Here is a 19,700-nt window from a genome sequence, read left to right as displayed (position 1 = left end):
AAATTAATGCACTGGTTTATATTTTGCAAAGATTTTTTATGGATGTATTTAAATGAAAGTCACTATACCCAAGCATACATAATTTTATCCAATAAAATTTCATTTTAAATCAGTTATCAATTCAGTAAAATTAAATTCTCACACACGTCTTGGCAACGCTTAGCAAGAAATGTCAAGCTTATAATTTCAATTTTTAGTTTCGAGTATAATTATATATATAGCTGCGCGACATTGTTGAAAGATCGTGCTGCAATTACGTATAACGCACAAGGCAATTCGTTTTCAAGACAAGGAGTTTATTTTCTCTTCACTCGCTGGACGGCAGAATGGGCGAGACCCCAGGGTTTTGGTCGTTGAGGCCGCTTGACGAGCTGGACGACTGCAGAGGCAGGGGCGTCGAGTGGAAAACCGCATTGCCACGCCCTGATGCAGAGGAGGACGATGAAGATTCAAAGCGCAGAAGCTGTCCAGCGCGGCGGAGGTACTCATCACCTGTGGGCAGGTTGTCTAATTGCAAGGCTGGCGAAGAGGGCTGATCAAAGCGAGGCAACGGAAGACCCCGGCGCAGCAGCTCAGCCTCCACATCCATGGTGCGGCTGTCGTCTGACAATGAGCCACTGGACATAGCAGAAGTGTCTGCCTCCACGATGGTTGATAGACGAAGGTTCTCCAAAGGTCTGGAAACATTTTTCCGTGGTTAGAAAATTTTAATTGAAATTAAAAAAAAACCTTATCAGAAGAAATTCAACTCTAATAAAAAAAATAAAGGATAAAAAAAACTTGTTTGCCCCCCAAAAATAATAAGAAAATTTTTCAATTTGAAGATAAATTAACTCAAAATATTGAATTCTAAAATGATAAAAAAAAATCATAATTCCTTCTAATCAAGAGAAGTGTTTAATATTTTAATTTACCTCACTAAATGCTCCGCAGGGGCGTTGATGAGGTTGAGCAGCTGGTCTGTGTTTGGGGTGGGTTCAAGTTGTGTGTGCACAGGGTCCTTGGCTTCTAGTGCGCCCAGAGAAAGGTAAGCAGTGGACCCATCTTGGTATGAGGAAGGATGGTCTCGGGTGTCAGAGGCAGTCGAGGAAGAAGAGGTCGACTGCCGTTGCTTCTTGCTGGGAAGTTCCGAGGTTGAAGGAGAACTGACCACAGATGAGACACTGAGTTCTTCGACCGACTCCCTGGTCATGGTGAGCAGTTTGTTGATATAGAAGGGCACGTTGATGGGCTGCTGCCGCTCGTCCAGTCGTGTCTGCATCTGCTGCTTCTCTCGCTCAATGGCCGCCAGGTACTCTGCAATGTTGTCCTCGCGCAGGTGCTCCGGAGGACTCATGTACTGCGTGCTGTTGGTTGAGAGGAAGCTCTGCTGCTGCGGAGGGGGAGGCTCCGAACGACGCTTTTTGCTCTTTTTCTTCTTCTTCTTGTGCTTCTTGACGGACACACTCACCTCAGTGGAAACTGATGCACTGCAGCCAGACACGTGGATACTCGAGGAGGTCTCCACGTTGAGGTGGGTCGGCGACCCAGGTGGAGAGGCAAAATCTTCATCACTGCAGTAATAGTAGTCCTCACCAACTACTTCTTCTAGACGACGCCGACTTTCACCCGCAAGACTGTCCAGCAAGGTCTGTAGACTTTGCGCTGTTGCACCCAAAGCTCCAGCCTCTTCTGGTGTGAACTGCGTCCCAGGAAATTCAGTCAGGTCCATTGGCTGAGGAGAAGCTAAAAGAAAAAAAGAGCTGTTTAAATATCACAATCTTTTTTCAACATCAGTGTGGAGTATGTAAATAAGTTATTATTATATCATTTAATTTGAATTTAAGTTAAAATATTGAATTAAGAAAAAAGGGGGATTTAAAAGTAAAGAATTTCGCTTCTCTTTTTTCTTAATAGATTACTTTTAACTTTAATTCTAATTAAATGAAATTAAGCTCTGCAATGAATCACAATTTTTGGGAAAATTTGCGAATAATTATTATCAATATGCATTTATTAAATATATGTATCTGGTAATTGGAGTTTTGCATTCGTGGACTTACATTGTTCTCTATTTTCATCAGACATCTTGACAGCTGGTTGATTTTCTTTGAGCTCAGTTTGCCTTTCCTTCTTTTTCAGTCTGGAGTACTTGCGCTCCAGGTTGTTCAAGTCACTCACAGTTAATGCTTCAATCTGGAAACAACGCAAATATGCAACTTGAGACTTGACTAAAAAATGAAGGGACAAGTTTGAATACAAAAATTAATACATAATAATCATAATTATAAGCTTTTAAAAATTCACATAATTTAAATCAATTAAAAAAATTTAAACAGATTGAAATAATACTGACTGGCCGAACGCCCAGCTCCTCTTTTTCCAGCTGCTTTAGTTGACTGAAAAGAGTCTTGTACTGTTTCTCAAGAGCCTTTCTTGCATTTGCCGCGTTTCCGAGCCACTTAGTCAACTGCTCAGTTTCTTTAGCTTTGTGAGCACGCTTTTCTCTGGCCCTGACTTCTCTTTCTGCTTCTTCAGCAGCACTCAGGCCAGAGGTCTTCGGCTCCACTTTCTGCACCACATCGTCAGGCACTGTAGTGAAATGCACACTTCTCTGACTTCGAGGCACACTAAAGTCGATCACCTCAACCTTTGTGCCTGACGACTTGCAACTGGCAACTGCCTCTGAGGGCTCCTTCAGTCTGTGAATATGAATTAAGAATAAAACATAATATTTTGGAAAAATTGCATACATTGGTGGAAGAGAAGCAACTGCTTTTGCCCTCTGGTTCTCAACAAATCGCAAATGCTCCCTTTTGTGGCGAGACGTCTTCCGAATAATCTCGCCTTGTTCACGTTCAGCAATTTCTATTTGAAAAGCAACAGCTCCACGTTCTTTGGCACTCTTATCTCGTTTCTCCTTCTTTTCCTGTTGTTTCTTCACCAGAGCCAACTAAAAAATTTTAATTCAGGTTTACAATTACAGAAAAAAAATTATTAAAATAGATGTACGTCTTCTTCGACGGCTTTGAAGCTCTGTCCAAAGTTCTGCAAGCCATGGTCCAGTTCGTTTGTCAGCTGCTGCAGACGGTGCCGTTTCCATTCGCCAAGGGCTTGGTTCTTTTTTTCACGCTGCCGCTTCTGCTCAAGCTCCTTCAACTGCCGGGACCTTTCGATGACCCTGCTGGCGATTTGTTTTGACTGCTGCCGCACCTTTACAAAATCAAACAAATTTTTTAATTGCTACTGCGAGAGACGGGAATCGGGACATCGGGAGTTGATTTTGACACAAACCTGCTGGATGCGCACGAGTCTCCTTCGCGCCCTTTCCTCCTTCAAGATTGACTCCTTGTCGATGAAAGTTGCCGTTGATCGGTGCCAAATGTCACTGGGGTTCATTATTCGATTGCAGCGAATACATTTTTCTTCACTTTTTGGCTTCGTTTCTTTCTCGCCGGCTGCGTGCGTTGTTTGGTTTGCTTTTTCACTTTTTCTGTTTTTCAGCTCAGCCGACCGACAGCAGCGCCTGGCGCGTTTGCGGCCAACGTAGCAACTAGAATCTGCCAATTTAATTGAAAAATGTGAAAAGATTTTGGCAAAGAAAATCAAGCTTATGTATATTATTATAATTTGTTCATCTACTAAAGAAGAAAAAAGGCATATTTTCTATTTTGTTAACTATTATTATCCAAAGTTTTTGTAATGGTTTAACATCGATTTAATTTCCAATTAATTAATTAATGTTATGAATGCACAAATTATAGAAAAAAAATTAAATTAAACAGTAAAACATATTTAATGTAATTTTTTTTATTGTTAAGCAGACATCAAATTTCTATTTGTTATACATTACAATAAATTAAATAAACACTTCCTCAATTATTTTGACACTTTTTTGCAGCCTTAAACTTGGTTAAAAATTAAGTAAAATAAGTACACAAGAAGTGACAAGAAGGAATGATAACTTTTTTTGAATTTTTATCTATAAAATATAAACCAGTTACTTTAAACACTTTTAAGTTGCATAAAAATATGTATGACCGTGTATGACAACCGCCTAGTTGATTTTGCTAATAAAATGCTGTATTTTCCCACATGTTCAAACTGATACGTTGAGATTACAATGATTTAATAATGCAAATAATACCCTGCAAACAATTAAGTACATACATGTAGGAATAAAAATAGCTTTAAAATTAATATAAGCCACCATTCAAACTTTTCTATTAAGTTTAAGTAAGTGGCGCTCTGGAATGAGCTTAGGTTCGGAAACAGAAATAACTCAATATAACTTTGAGTAAAATATCAGCTGAGCCAAATGATAATGAGCATTTTTGTTATTGAAATATGTTCTTGCCTAAATGCATAAGTAAGATTAGTTAATATTTGAACTTGTGCGACGAGAATCAAAACACAAAAGAAGTAATTAATCATTTGGACATAAAAATGCCTCTTCGAGATTCAATGAAATGATTTTGAACTATCAAGAGTGTGCTTGTATAGGCCAATGGCACAAAATAATCAGATCATCCAAATATAATTCGCACATTTACCAAAAGACAGCTGATTCCTATGAAAGAGTCTGAGGTGCGCATTTTGATCACAAAAGCATTGGGTTAGTTATGAAGTTAATTACGAACAGTTTGTCGAGTAAATCAGCTGTGCCTGATCATAACCTTTGTTTCTACTGTCACAGAAAATACTGACTAGAGCGTGAGGTATTTGACGCCCTTAAAAGGAAAAGCTCGATCACTGCAGTCAGCGTGAGCGGATAGTGTTGAGGGTTGACGATGATACAGGCTGGGTGGTTGGTGGTGGTTCCTTACAGTAGCAATATTTACGGAGGTGCTCAAGTGTGTTTTCAACACAGTGTGCTGCAGAACCATATTTGTTGATTCTTGAAATGTCATCAACCTGCAACATGCAAGAGCAATAAAATAATTATTAATAATTAACCAAATAATCCATATTTATTGAAATAGGAAAAAAATGGAAGATCTTGATAAAAAGCCGCTCTTCAATAAAATAACAAATTAAAAAAAAGATTATTCCATTTTTTTTTTAGCATATTAGTAAAATTATTTAATAATGATTTTAACCTTAATTGCAAAGCTCTGGTCTCTAGTGTCGTAACGGAGTGACGCCTCAAAGACGCCTCCCCCTGGCTTAGCCTGCACCTTGACCTGATAGAGCAGTTGAGTCACATCGGTGTGGGCACTGAGGTCAGGTACAAAGCCGTCCAAATCGGCGTTTTTCTGAAACTGCAACAGACCCTTGTGGGGCTGGAAGCGACCTGCCCAGGAAAGGCGATTCAAAATGAGATTGTGGCAAATTTTCCTGGTAGGCTGAGTTTCTCGATTGATGGCATCGATAAGAGCAATGGCTGCCTTCTGTGCAATCAAGTCTTCGCCAGGCCTTAGCTCATGCCACGACAAACACGCACACCAGTGAGGCTCAATTCCTGCATTCTCACAAGTCCGTTCTTTAGGGACCTGGTAAAAAAAATTTGCATATATTGAATATTTCTGCAGAGGAAAAAACTTTAAACAAAAGTAGAAATTTGGCTAATGTTAATAAAAATGAAAGCACTGTAAAATGTCTTCAAGTCAGTATTCACCTCTGAAAAAAGGCTGATGGATCGATTTTTCACACTGCCGGTGCCAAAATTATTTCCATGCGCAGGCGGAAAGTTCAGGATTGATTTCAGGGTAGGATATATGTCAAACGGGGTTGCCAGTCTTTTAGAGTTGCTCCTGTCATAATGAAATCAATGATTTGTTAGTCAAAAACCGTGCAAGGGAAATCCTGCCGCTCACATAAAGTTTTGATAGGGCTCAGGGTATCGTTGTTTGAACCACGGTGGAAAGACAAAGAGGAAGTTGGGCAGCCGTTCTTCCTGTTTGCCCTGTTGAGTGTCACGGATCTGCATAAACCTATGACCGTGATCACTCATGACAACCAGCAACGTATTGTTCAAGTGGCCTTCCGTTTTCATCCACTGGAAAAGCTCAAGAAGGTCTTCGTCAGCCGAAGTTACTTGGTTGATCGAGTCATGAGACAATTCGCAGTGAAAGCTAAACAGGAACTTTGGCTTGTCGGGATAGGTGTGGTAGAGATTCTTCACTTGATTCATCATAATCTGAATGAAAAAAAAATATTTCATAAATATTCCAAATAATCAATTAAAAGCTATTTTGAATAAAAAAAATCAATAATTACTTTGTGCCTCGGAATGCTTCCCATGCAGAATTTTTTCTCCCCTCCAAACTCAGGGTGGGCGGCCACAAAGAAGGTACGCATGTAATGATCAGTCGGCTGTTTATTGAACCCACGCAGTCGATAAGTAAATGTTCCTATATTTGGACTGTCCTCATGGAATGCTGCAAGCAAATAAATTATATGTTTGTCTCAAAGGAGGTCTTAAAATTCTAACCTGTGACATATCCGTTTTCTTGGAAGTCATTCCAAACAAAGGGGTAGACGTTGACAAATTTAGCTTTGGAGCCCATGCGCTTCCGAGTTTCTGGCAGCTCCAGCTCAGTTTGTCCTAAAATAGTCAAAGAAAAGTTATTAAATTGAACCAATGAATTCTGATTATACCAGTGAGAATTGGGATGAGAGCCTGAGGGGTTCCATCACCAACAATGTTGTAACCCTCAAGGGCCACAACACCTAACTCATCCTTCATGTACTGGTAGGTTTTAGGCAGCGTTCGAATAAACATGTTTCTCGACAGGGAGTCGAACCCCCAAATAATCACATTGACAGGCAGTCCATCTGCTTTAACCTTGTCCCAGGATGATCTGCCAGCAGCCTCGGGGTCTCTCCTAATCCCAGCCAGAATGCCTCTCCACCTTAAAACAATAGTTTTTTTTTACGGAAAAGGTAGAATCAAATATTGTACCTTTCCCCATCAGAGCCGTTGCAAGAAACCCTGATGAAATCACTTTTGTTCAGCGTGTATTCAGACCTGCTGAAGACCCTGGGACTGTTTTTGTTCATCGTGTCGGTCTCTCTGATGATGTCTTCAAAAATAAATCGTATTATTTTAGTGATGTTTGTTTAGTTTAATTTATTTCAATAATATACTTAAAAACATGTACTAAATTAAGACAGACTTAATAAAATGAACTGCTAAATTTGAAAATAATTATTTTAAATTATCAGTTATACGTTAGGAATATAATGCAATTATAATTGTACATTTAAATTTACCTGTAAATGCGCAAAGGACATTTCCGTGAAGTTTCTTGGCCTTCTCAGTTATTTTAGCCACATTGCCCTCAATCGTTACCCAATCTTCAGTTTCGCTGCAGACAATTGGGGTTGGTGGATGCATCAATTTCATTATTTCATGTGCATGGACGTCCAGCATGGGATGCCGACAAGCCTGCTCCCCGACCCTAAGAGGATAATTACTCTAATTGAAAACCAACAATATCAAATTACTAATGTTTGTCTTACTTGTATGGCAAAGAGATGTTGACATAGTTGATTTTGTCTGCACTGTAGGGTACACAAAATTTATATTTTTGTAGGAATTAAATAAATTATGAACTTACACATCCCAGATTTGGAGCCTCTTGTTGTAGGCCTCATTGGAAATCTTTGATCTGAAGTATTCGACGGTGGCGTAGATGAAGAAAATAAGCACCGCCGGGTAAACGATACGTTTGAAGTGAAATATCTTCAACATCGTCCCTCCTCGCCCTTTCGGCACGGCTCAGGGATGCGATCCTCCACCCTCTCACATTTGTTTGGAAACTGCGAAAGAGAGACAAAAAATGAAATTATTTTCAGGGCATAACTTTTAGCATTTTGCCAACCTCGGTTGGCAAACTACAGCAGCTCTCGTCCTTTCAATTCAAGGGCAATGGTAGTTTGACTCGTTTGTAAATAAATATAATATTCAAGGTGGCTTCAAGAGGGATGGAAAAGGGTGCAGTGATTTAACGGTCCAGATATGCTAGGGGGATGAACAAGGGCGGCAAATTCGACTTTTCAATTTCAATGACGGTGTTGGTAAAACAAACCTTTATCAGTCGACATTTCTTGACATTTATCTCCTGCCAACAACGATAAGCATTACAAGTAAGAAACTTTCTCCCAGACCCAGAATATTTATCACTTTTATGTCTTTTATTCTGACACCGCTCGTCGCGTCGCGACTCGCAAGCCAAGTCGCAACCGATTCCTTTATCTCTGAACCGTTCACACACATGGAAAAAATTAGCAGTTTCTTTGCGCTTCACTGAATCATAACTTTACGACATCTGTTGGCAGCAAATTGGACGTGCATTTGGTGGCGGGTCCTCAGATATTATGTTTTACAGTTCCTTGCTCAAACAATCGAGAAAAATAGATAGTTAAGTTACTTTATCATTTTTTTTTTAATTCCAAGCCATGATGCCAGAAACCTCTGCACGTAACAAACATTTTTTTATTATCTTATAGAAAAAATAAATAATCATTTTTTTTTTTATTTAATGTCTCTTAAAGGGAAATTCTCACAGCCAATGTAATTATCGGTAATTATACACTATCAGACATGAGTTGATGTTCTTTGGTCCAATTATTTATATTAAAATTTTCAAGGCTATAACCAGAATGAGTGTGCACTTTTGTCACACGGTACCTTGCACATTATCATTCATATGTTTAATTATTAGAAATTTCTATTTGACGTACGAAATCTATTGGGAAATAACAATTTTTTTTAAGTTTTTAAGCATGCAAAAGCACAAATCTAAAAATACCCGCAATATGATAATATTTAAAAGTTTCAGCTATTTGGCTTAAAAAAGAGATAAAGTTTTTAAATCTAACTACACTAAAATGAAAAATACTGCTTTAAACGTTTGCTGCGGCACAATTGTTTTTTTATTTACAAATTACAACCGTCGCAAAATAAACAAATTGATCTTCGTAAAACATTAAAAATGTGAGCACTCCTTCAGTTTGTCGATAAAACTTACGCAGACATTTTGACATTTGTGTTTCCAAGTGTTCTTTCAGCTGCATTTGTAATGTATATGGCATTTCCGTTTTTATGAATGTTAAAAAAAATTGTTTGGCCCACAACATTGGGCTTTGATTGGATAGGCTAATTACCTGGCATAAATTATTTTAGCACACTGGCAATTAACAGAGAACCAGCAGAGAAAAAATCAAGCATTGCAACAAATTTAAAATGGTGCGATGGTTATAAAAAAATATTAATTTTTATATATTAAAAACTTTTTGGGGTTCAGGAAATTTTCTCAGTGACTCCGTGTTAAATTGTTTAGTTTCAAAAAAAAGGTGGTTGGAGGTAGATGGGCAGACTCCTGGAGATGAAGACGTTATTGGACTCAGCGGGCACCAAAACCTCGCTCCTGGTCTGTCTGAAGTTGCGCTGAAGAGCCTCTCTCTCCCTCTGCAGGGACACGAGCTGTTCCTGCAGAAGCTGCTGTCTCTTCTCAAGCCTCCTCAGGGCGTCGTCGGAGCTGCTGAAGAAGTTCTGCTCCTGGAAGGGTTGTTGTTGTAGGGGCAGCGATCTCTGGAAGTTGACCAAAGAGGCGTCAGGCGTCGGCTGGTGCGAAAAGGTGATGCCCTGTCTGCCTGCGACCTGGCCGGCCACACTCAGGGTCAGTCTTTCATCCCTCAACAGCTGTTCGGAGACACCCTGAGGCACAGGGTAGGCGACCAGGTTGCGCGTCTTTCCGGTGCTCTCCTCTTGCAGAAGACCAAAGGCGGCGATCAGAGGCGCCTGCAGGAATTCGACGCCGGCGCCGAGCTTTTCGTCGGGGGTGGTGCTGACGGCGCTGATGAAGCGATTCACATCGGCAGAGTCGGCGGGAGTGAGGTTGGCCAAGTTGTCGACGGTCACCGTGGGTTGAGGGGGTGCAGGGCTCGGCGCAGGGGAGGACAGGCCGGGGTCATCAGACACGGTGCGCTCGGTCGTTGCTGCAGCTTCGGCGGAACCTAATGAAATACGGTTTAAGCGATTCAATATAAAAAAAAATAATTATTGAGTTTTTCATTGAATGGGAGATGAGTTAGTGTGTGTGTTGTTCCCATTTCCTTGAATTCGTTGATAAGTGTCGGGATCGAGTCATTTTGTCAGAATAAACCAGCATTATATTAATGTTTGATAAATCAAAATGAGACTTTATTAAGCTTTTTAAATTTACCTAAAGATTCTAATTTATAAAAAAAGCCAAAATGACAATAAGCAGTTTACGTTTGGCAAAATAAAAAAATGTTTTTCACAGATTTTGTTTCACAACTTTTCTTCAGATATTATATATTAACTGAAAGTCCCACCACAAAGATGAGTCTCCGTGAAGTTGCACATCCACGATTTTAATGCTTTTATTTAAGGACAGTCGTTGTAATAATATAGAATTACGCTAGCTATTATATTTTTGTGCAATTAATGTATTTTCCTGTTCTAATATTCTAAAGCTAGCTGCGTTTATAATAATAATAATAAATAATCTAATATTATCTAATTAATTTTAATTGGACTTTTAAAAAATATTTTACCTTGAAATTTAAAGCAGATGAGAAGCAAGAAGAAATGGATTATTCATTTTTGTCAATTCATTTGAATATTGACTTTGACGACTTGATAATGGAATAAAAATTAAAAATCTTTACAAAAATTTCTTATAATATATTAAGAGATTATTTTTAATTCAATATTTCAAATTGTTAAATATATTTCAATTTGAACACTTAATAAATACTGAAAAAATATTATGCAAACTCGCTAATATATAGAAAATGCTCCAGCCAGGATCATGTTTGTTTATTTTTGAATGAAAACGGGGAGGGGAAGGAAAGAAATCGGCGCTGCGGCTCTCCTATTATCCTGACAGGCTCATTGCGGAACAAGGGAGGCAGCGCTGGAGCGCTGTTGGCTGTTGCTTTCATAATGAACCTTCACACTGGGGTTGCGAAGTTTGTCAACAGTCGGTCAGTCAGTAAGTCCAGAAAGACATTCTTTTGTGGGTGCAAATTTTCACTAGCTACTGTTGTTGTGCAGTTATATCAGTGATTTTTTTTAATTGAAACTTTTAGTTCCGCTATTTCTACGCCTCTATATACTCAAATCGTAATGACTCGACCTTTGTGTTGGGGTGAAGTGTAAATCCAAACTGAGCGGTGGATGGTGGTGATGGGTGGTGAGACTGTTGTGGTTGCGTTTGAGGCGGACTCACGTGATTCTGCGGGTTCCTCGTTGTCCAGACGCACGAGGAACGGCGTCTCAGTGCTGGCGGCGCGAGGGTTCGCAACCAGGGTTCGTTCGGAGGTGGTCGAGTCGCCGCTCAGAACGAGAAGCTCGTCCGCCGAGGTCTCCCTGTCGAAGCCCTCGGATGAAGCTGCGTCCGCCGTCGGTGGCTTCAGGTCGGCTGTACCAGAGTCGGCTAAACCAGAGAGGTATTGAAAATTTAATTATTCAGTATTTTATTAAAATTTAGTAATTCGATTATAATAAAAAAGTATAAAAAAAAAATACATTTCTTTGCTGCTTGGATTCCAGCATCGGCGGCAGCCTTCAGAGACTCGGCAAACACCCTGAGAAGGGTCCTCCTCAATTCAGGGTCGGAGAGAGGTTCATCTAGCCGGTTGATGTCGGTCACCTGATCTTGTCTTGGCCGGGCAAAACTTGTCGCCACCAGCGAACACAGAATTATCTGCAAAAAGGTCATTTTTCCATTATGTAAGTACAGATTATTATTTGTAAATTCAATTTAATATTTTTAAAAATTTTAAACTTTAAATGTAGGTTAATTTTAATTCCACATTGTGAAATACATTAAATTTATGCATGTGTGATTGTTTGGAAATATTTTTTTTCCAAGCAATTGAGACAAATTATTTCATTATATTATATTTTAGTATTAAATTCATCAACATTGTATACAAATCTATGATTAATTAACAAGAAAAAGCTCATAATTCAATTTCATTTTTAATTTATTTTGCAAAGAATTGATAAATATCCTAAAATTATTCTTCTGATGTTTTAATCTAATAATATAAGAGATGGTGCACGTTTCAGCATATATTATATAAATTTATTTCGCTAATTTAGAGGTTTCTAAAATTTTTATCACAGATCTAGTGATTATCTATTAAAATTAATAACCATTTATCATTAGCAAAATTTAAAACTTCCGTAAAAAGAAACGTTTTTAAATATAAAATTTGTTTTGTGGTGTAGACAAGACACGATCTCACACCAAGTTCAAAAATGACACCTAAGAATACAGAGTTCCAAGTCCCAACGCTACTCTGTTAGCACCGTTTTCCCTAAAAGCATATCAGGAGCGCATATAGTTATAGAAGGTACATCGAGCCTCCAAAATACACATCGATCTTTAAATGTTTGGAATAACAGTTTTTTCCTTATTATTTTTAAATTGAAAAGAAAATATATATATTGTGATGTTATGATTTTCCTAACAAAATCACTATTTTGAAAGGAAATTCATGCTTATAGTGAAAGACTGCATAATCCTTCAGAATGAAAAGATCTTTTTTATCTTTCTTTAGAACTTTAAAAAAATTCATATCTTCATTGCAAAAAAAATCTACTTAAAATATATTTGAAATGTGTTGAAGGACAGGCGGAGTTGATAGTTCTCTTTGTACAGGACAATGATTGATAAATTTTATTGCAACGCTTTTAGCATTGGGAAGAGAGGCTAAATGGCAAAATGGCACCTAAGCATGCAGAGTTTGTTCGTTTGGTTCCACTTGCAACTCTGCTATCCAAGCACCGATTTTCACAGTCGCGTATCAGGGACACATTAACCACTAGAAGGTAGCACGTCTTCCATTCACAACATTTACGTTTTCAAATCATTTTTAAATTTGAATTGATTTGAATACAAAAGAAAATAATTTTTCAGTGAAGCCAGAATGAAATCAATATTTTTGCGATAGAAATCGAAACAAAACTAATTAAAAAATATAATTCAAATCAATAAATATTTCAGCATGCCACTTTAAATTGCAGTGTAAACAATGGCCCACAAAGAGTAAAAAAAAATATGAAATTCACATTTTTAGTGATTTATTAGTTGAGGAGCAAAAGGAAGGCGAAAGTTGCGTGCAGAGTCGCGGTCGCTCACTTCCAAGTGGGTGGGTTCCTAGTCGCAAACACTCTTGGTATATAAAAAGGAAGATGCAATCCCCCTGCGGCAAGAAGAAGATTTCTCTGCCGCCGATTGTGAAAACTGTAAGAGCAACGACCAAATTTAGAGATGTCTTTTGCAGCTCTTGTTTGCCCGCGCCTCAAACACATAAACGCACTCAATTTTGCGATTTAATGACTAAGCGGTTAAAATTAACAGTTCCTTGAGCATTATAGATACTCAAGAGGAGAAGAATATAATAACCCTTTGTGATTTTCTCCAAAGATATCACAATTTCTTTTTGCAAATGACTCATAAAATACAGCATAATCTTTCAAAGGTTGTTTTGCGATGGCATAAAAATTCATCTCAGAAACGATTTTGCATCACTTTTTATCATTTAAATTCTCTGTTTTAAATCTTTATTCCTCGATTTTCTAATTTAAATTCAGAGATAAGATCAGCACGCTTTTCCTAATCCTAATTTGGCATGCATGAAAACGTGATCAGTGTAAAATAAGCGCGTAATGTACACATAATTTAAAAGTAATTACTTTCTGCATCAGACCGACAAAAGGTCACTTCGGTAAATCACGCCCAGCCATTGCAACAAGCGAAATTTCTCTCTCTTCATTTTGCTTTTGGGGACAAAGTGAACACAGACACATCATCCATTGTCTGTAAATCTGCCGCTAAAAGGACTTTCAATTTCTCTCTACGCGCCCGCACGCCTTCCGCAGACACAATTTTCACATTACCAGGACGGTATGCATAACCCGGGGCTATACGGAGGTCACGAGAGTCGGTCGGGTCAATGTGGGCGAAAAAATTCCTTCTGCCTTTCATGTTTCGCGATTCTCAAGACAGGGAGGCTCCGTTCAACCTGTTCAGTTTTACGAGACTTTTACAACGGGAATACATTTCCTTTGAGGGAAAAAACCTTCAATGATCGCGACATGTGGCGAACAAGATAAGGTTTTTTTAGAAAGAGAGATGACACCGAGATTCACGAGCTTTGTTCGTGCGCGGTTTGTACTGTACTTTCTGCAAAGGAATTTTAACTGCAAGCACGTGTGGTACCCATTTTTAGCTCTTCTCAAATTGATTTGAACAATGAGTGTTGTATAGGATTTTAAATTAATGGTTTGAATTTAAGATTAAAACCATCCAGACATGCTTTCTAGTCAGGTTTTTGTTTTTTATTTTAGCTATTCGGATTTATTATATTGTGCGGCATGTGGACCGATCATAAGTAAATATAGGACTAAATTTGGCTTGAGGGTCCCCAAATAATTTTACTTTCCGTCCTGGGAGGCGTAACTTGTACGAATTCCTGGCGCTCCTGCAAATTCCCGTTCCTGTTGGACCCCTTATATCTCATTTCCACTCATTTTTTATGTGTGATATACCAATTAAAATTTTATCATGACATATATGGTTATATCTCCTGATTCAGGCCATTAGAAAAAAACATAAATTCCAAAATATTTCTGCCATTTGGTAAAATATAATTCTAATACAAATAATAAAACGCAAACAAACACCGATTGTTTGTAGGCATGGATTTTTCGTGCGTCCACCTAAGAGAACTTCCACAGCACATCACTGATGGTTATTAAGCGGTGATTTTTCCGTACTGTATCAGGAGCACATGATGCGCTAGAAGGAATCGTGCCTTTAAATACATTTTATTCCATTTACACAGAGCTTCTGGTTTCAATTTATTTATTATTCAAACTATTGAGATTTTAGTTTCAAACATGAAGTTTGTAGATTAATTTACATTTGTCTCCCACTAAATCAAAATTTTCTACCAAAAACTAGTTTTATTAAATCAATAATTTTTAGCATATTATATTATTTTAAATTTATAATCTTACTAAATTTACAAAAAAAATCATACGTGAATTAAATTAAGTTTTATTAGTAATTATTTATTCAAAAAGCATGATGTAAAGAATATTTTTAAATATAATATTTTTTTTCAACTTATTTATAAAAATTTTATTTCTTGAAATTTTTGTTTAAAACTCAGGAATGCTAGCCTTCATAGAATCTGATATTTTGATAGCAATCAAAGGTGTTATGTTGCAACGGTCGAAAGCCAGCAATTTACTCTTAAAATTCGAGGAAATGAAATTCTCCCAGCAGCGCATCCCAGCAAGTCAAAATTATATCACTGGCATATAACAAGAAGCACATGCGTTAATTCTCGTGGTGATTGCATTTTAATTGAAAGCAATCTCCTTCACGAATCTTAATCGTCAAAGTGCATCTCTCCGATTTTCCTTATTGTCTGTCGCAAGACAGGAAAAAATTAAAGTTTAATTTAGTCAGTGTTGAAAAAAGGGCCATCAACGCGCGGTCACGGTGAATAATTACAAGTTCCGAAGACAATCTGAGACTTTCTTTCCAGCTTCTAGCTAAGGATCATCTCCATAAAGCACGCGGGAAATGGAGTCACTTCCATTTTCCTTTCTAGAGAAAGCAGTCTCATAATTTAATATTTTAATCGGACCGGCTCATAGTCAGACGAAAGGATCGCGACCTTTGGGCAAAACTTGTCCCCCAGAGCTGAATACAAATCACGGGCTTGGTTAAACACAAAATGTTTTCCTACAATGTTGACTAATTCCACCGTGGATAATTTTATTTAGTGTGTATAAATAAGTTGAGATGCGCATGACCTGGGTCGTGGATATTTTTTATGCTACGCTATATTTTTTTTCCTTTTTTATTTCATCCATTATAGCAACTTGTATAGAAAATTGATCGTTCAACGGCTGCTTTCACCGTTTGCTTTTTTGATTAATTTTTAATTGTTATTTCCACGCGGCAATCCGGTCATAAATCATTTACCAATTCGCACAGATCCACCTATAGAATCACGAAAATAATGAAAAGATTAAATAATTTTATTTTATAACCACATGAGCTGATAGATTTGGGCCAGTAATTGCTTTATTGCACCACATTTTGTGAGTTTTAATCCTGCATTGAAGGAAAATAGAGAGGCAGCTTGACCAAGAGTGCAATATTTCACTCAGCACTCATCGTGATGATTTTAATCGCGATCCCGAAATAATTACACGTCTCGTTGGTTCGGTGCGGTCGATTGGATGCGCCACTTCCTAGGTGTGGGCTGCATTGTTCCAAACTAATCATCACTATTGCGTTACGATTCAATTGCAAAACTTGCAATTCGTGCAGCACCAAATTTTAAATCCCTGCCAGATCTCTGACTTGCTTGCGCACCAGACTTTTGATGCGGAATAATCATGATTATTAAAAAATTGATTCCTTCATCTTTCCTTTTTCTCAAGTTTCAATTTTTTCAAACAAGTGAAATTTTTTATTCCAAATTTTTATGTAAATTTTAAGCATTGACTTACGCTTACGAACATGAAGATGAATTTGATGTAAAATTTTGCTTTAAACATTTTTACCAAAATAAATTATTTATTAAAACTTAAGCGAGTAAATTTATTTTGGTGTTCTCGTGCCGTGCCCACGTTCAGTAATTTACCTTTTTTATTAAACTGAGAGGATATTTTGGAATACAAAACCGTCAATTTACATCGTATTAGATTGGAAACCACAGATCTCCGCTCAAAATGAGCGTCAATTATCCCGTCAGCCGAGCTGCGTTTGGACATTTTTCTGCCGGAGAAAATCGCACAGGTGAATTATGGACCGACACAAAAGGATTCACATTAAACACAAATCTTCTTCCTCAAACACGATCATAATTCACTCTTTTGTCCACGTGGGTGTGAGAAAACTCACAATCGGAGATTAGAAAAAGAAAAAAAACGCAGCACGCAAGCTTTGGTGTCAATGCAGCTCCACACAGAGAAATCAAATCCTCCTCTTCAAATGAAATCTCAAAGGCTAATCTGTTATTATACTAAGCTCAAAAGGGGTTATTATAATTCTGTCGCCCACGACTTCTATAAAAAATGAAAAAGTCATAACATCAAAGTGCTTCGTGATGTTTTTGTGGAAAAACAATGGGCAAATATTGTTTCCATCGAAAAGGCATAGTTCACGGAGAAAGTGAAACGCTCTGCAAAGGTGGAGCTCGAACTCGTCGCGAGGATATGCCAATCAATGGGAAAATAGAAAAGGTGACGAGGCAGAAAATTTGGATGTGTTTGTTTGCACTTTTGCAGGGCGTGAAGTTGCGTTTTGCTAATTAGCAGTCATTGGTTCGTGCGTTTGATTTGTGTTTACAAACTCAAATAATGGATATGGGATGTGCTGCTTTTTACCTGCAGAACAAATCGCGCGTCAAATTTCTCACCGCTTTGTCAGATTTGTTTGAGTAGAGTGGATTGGCTCATCTCATAGGTGAAGCGAAAGTAAAAGCAGTCTTGAGAATGAAGATTTTTTGTCAATCACTAACATAACCAAAAATTTTATTTCAAACAGAAGGAAAGTTTGGAAGGCTATAAAATTAAAATGCGTGATTGACGGAATACTTCCGACGCAGAAGGAAATTTTAAGAATTTTTTGTACAATCTTATTTCATCTAATTTTTTTTTTTTTTAATCTTAAACGCTAAAGACGAAAATAACATACAAATATATAATCATTTTTAAAATAACAACGAATTTTGTGAGAGAAAATATTAAGAGTAGTTGAAAATTAAAATTTATAAAAAAATTAAATATTTGCTTTTTTTTTAATTGAAGAAAAATAGTTTAAAAAAATCTTTTTGATTAAATTTATTTTATCAATTAATTTTTTCCTATTTTTTACCCAAACTGGGACAGCTCTATTGATATTCTTCTTACATAGAATTAATAATAATAGCACATTACATCTTAATCATGTTTTTGAAGTTGTTTTCCAAACAAAGCTGGTCTCCACGCTGGCACAAAAGGCTGAAAATCTCATCCGTTTTGTGTGACAGCAAAACGCGCCTTTCAAGAAATTAATTCATCAGCGTGTTGTGAGCCAAAGTGAAAAGCTTTTATGGCAATTCAATATACTATACTGCACAAAAGTAGGCTACCTCATGCATAATAGTGAGAAGTGACTCTGCACAATTTTTTTCCATCAAAAAGTGCCGAAAAGCTAAAAGCAAGCATTGCACTCGGTTGAATAAATTAGCATATTATGCGTTTCGAGTGCTGCGCTTTTTTGTTTACGCATCTGCGGCAGATGAATTACTTTCTCTGCTGCTCGCGGAATTACCTTGCACCTTCTGAAAAAATGGTTGCGTTATGTGCGCGGTTCTCACATGAATTTTCATAAATCCGCGCTCGGCAGCTGATGGGACTTGTCTCGACTTTGCCTGCGCACATACACAGAGACACACGCAATAGTATAAAACCACTGAGATGCATTGTTAGGAAGACGGCGAGCGTAATGGCTCGTGAAGTGGCCTAATTTGTTGGCGAGACCCTGAACGTATATGTAATTATTCATTGTTACCCAAAATTACTCTCGTTTGTATCACATTTTCTTACCATCTCAAATTGTTAAATTGTTCAGTAACGCGTATTTAATAGATTAACAACCTGAAATAATTCTAATGAGGAAAATTTTACGAGAGAAGAGAAGTTTGAAAGTATTTTTGAGACGTGCTAAAGAGCACAATAAAAAACGGTTTATATGCAAAACTGACTCTCGTGAAACTTTCCTGCAAATAATTATAATCATGTATATCGCCGAGCTATTGCATGTTAGCAATCACGAAAATGCCAAGGAAAACTGCGGCACTAATTGCTTCCCAGTTCACCAATACTTAAATATATTGAACGCTAACCAGAAATTATGAGTTGAATTGTGAATGATTTTAAAATTCATTAACGACATTTTTTGTCAAAATTTTTAACATTTGATTGCAGATAATTAAAAAAAAAAAGTAAAAATACTCACAGCGTGTGTCAAATGCATTTTGTGAGGAATCGGCCGCACTTGGCTCAGGTCTAGGAAGGTACTACGGGCCGCGCGCTCCATGTTCGCCGGTTTTATACCTGGATGTGTGTCAGCAACTCCCTCTACTCGCACCTGCTGCTTCGTACAATATGCCACCTTCAGATATTCACCCTGAGATAACTTGAAATTTAAATATTGAATCTAAAAATCATGCCTATATTTTCCACCGATTCAATTTTCTTTTCTTTGGCAGATCTTGATTATTCCACACAAAAATAAAAATTCACCAAAACATTAACGATTTTAAATAAAATTCTTTTTATTATAATTGTACTATAAATGTAATAATTAAGAACCGAACAAAAAATACTTTTTCTAAGACTAAGTCCGAATAATTATATCAAGCCACCACTCACACAAAATACCGCATGATATAATATGTTCAAGATGCACCAAGTAAAAAAAGGTGATGTCTTCATATCATTGCAATGAGACAAAAAGCGTTGCGATTACAAGAAGTGTATTGCACAAAGGGTAAACTAGGTAGTGAGATTAATAAAAAAAAGGTTTACATGTATGTAACAAAAAACAAACAATCTTTATTAAAAATCTTGTTCCACAAATGAGTTATTTGTTCTGTAAATCTACAACAATATTTTGAATTTTGAAAGACACGCATTACTTTTGCCAAATTGGCGGCCAAGTTTT

The 19,700-nt window shown here is 37.4% G+C and overlaps 3 protein-coding genes across 5 annotated transcripts; all 3 read right to left on the bottom strand.

Annotated features, from left to right (window-relative positions):
* Positions 1–67: 67 nt before the first annotated feature.
* LOC132203069 (trichohyalin-like) lies at positions 68–3,483 on the bottom strand. The gene is made up of 7 exons (XM_059630526.1): positions 3,274–3,483; positions 2,992–3,192; positions 2,733–2,932; positions 2,336–2,681; positions 2,043–2,175; positions 915–1,725; positions 68–677 (listed from the first exon to the last, which is right to left on the bottom strand). Exons 1-7 carry the CDS (start codon positions 3,376–3,378, stop codon positions 308–310), a joined length of 2,166 nt encoding a protein of 721 aa, XP_059486509.1. The 5' UTR covers positions 3,379–3,483; the 3' UTR covers positions 68–307.
* A 296-nt stretch (positions 3,484–3,779) lies between these two features.
* Positions 3,780–8,202, bottom strand: LOC132202977 (uncharacterized). Of its 2 annotated transcripts, none has more exons than XM_059630367.1 (12): positions 8,013–8,202; positions 7,542–7,743; positions 7,444–7,485; positions 7,195–7,382; positions 6,884–7,004; positions 6,580–6,833; positions 6,413–6,526; positions 6,199–6,359; positions 5,796–6,118; positions 5,597–5,732; positions 5,079–5,471; positions 3,780–4,893 (listed from the first exon to the last, which is right to left on the bottom strand). In XM_059630367.1, exons 2-12 carry the CDS (start codon positions 7,673–7,675, stop codon positions 4,738–4,740), a joined length of 2,022 nt encoding a protein of 673 aa, XP_059486350.1. In that variant the 5' UTR covers positions 7,676–7,743; positions 8,013–8,202; the 3' UTR covers positions 3,780–4,737. The 2 variants fall into 2 exon arrangements, with proteins under 2 accessions (XP_059486350.1, XP_059486351.1); XM_059630368.1 differs by lacking the exon at positions 8,013–8,202 and adding an exon at positions 7,806–7,964.
* Positions 8,203–8,836: 634 nt separating this feature from the next.
* On the bottom strand, positions 8,837–19,064 carry LOC132203158 (uncharacterized). 2 transcript variants are annotated; one of them, XM_059630695.1, is made up of 4 exons: positions 18,993–19,064; positions 11,483–11,660; positions 11,091–11,390; positions 8,837–9,942 (listed from the first exon to the last, which is right to left on the bottom strand). In XM_059630695.1, the coding sequence occupies exons 1-4, from the start codon at positions 19,008–19,010 to the stop codon at positions 9,269–9,271; spliced, it is 1,170 nt and encodes a 389-aa protein (XP_059486678.1). In that variant the 5' UTR covers positions 19,011–19,064; the 3' UTR covers positions 8,837–9,268. The 2 variants fall into 2 exon arrangements, with proteins under 2 accessions (XP_059486678.1, XP_059486679.1); XM_059630696.1 differs by having other exon boundaries at positions 11,184–11,390.
* Between the last annotated feature and the right edge of the window lie 636 nt (positions 19,065–19,700).

Source organism: Neocloeon triangulifer, unplaced genomic scaffold (assembly GCF_031216515.1).
Source record: "Neocloeon triangulifer isolate White Clay Creek 2 clone unplaced genomic scaffold, ASM3121651v1 ptg000017l, whole genome shotgun sequence".
Classification (NCBI taxonomy): Eukaryota; Metazoa; Arthropoda; class Insecta; order Ephemeroptera; family Baetidae; genus Neocloeon; species Neocloeon triangulifer.
The sequence above is the reverse complement of the archived record's forward strand: the minus strand, read 5'-3'. Positions and strand labels throughout refer to the sequence as shown.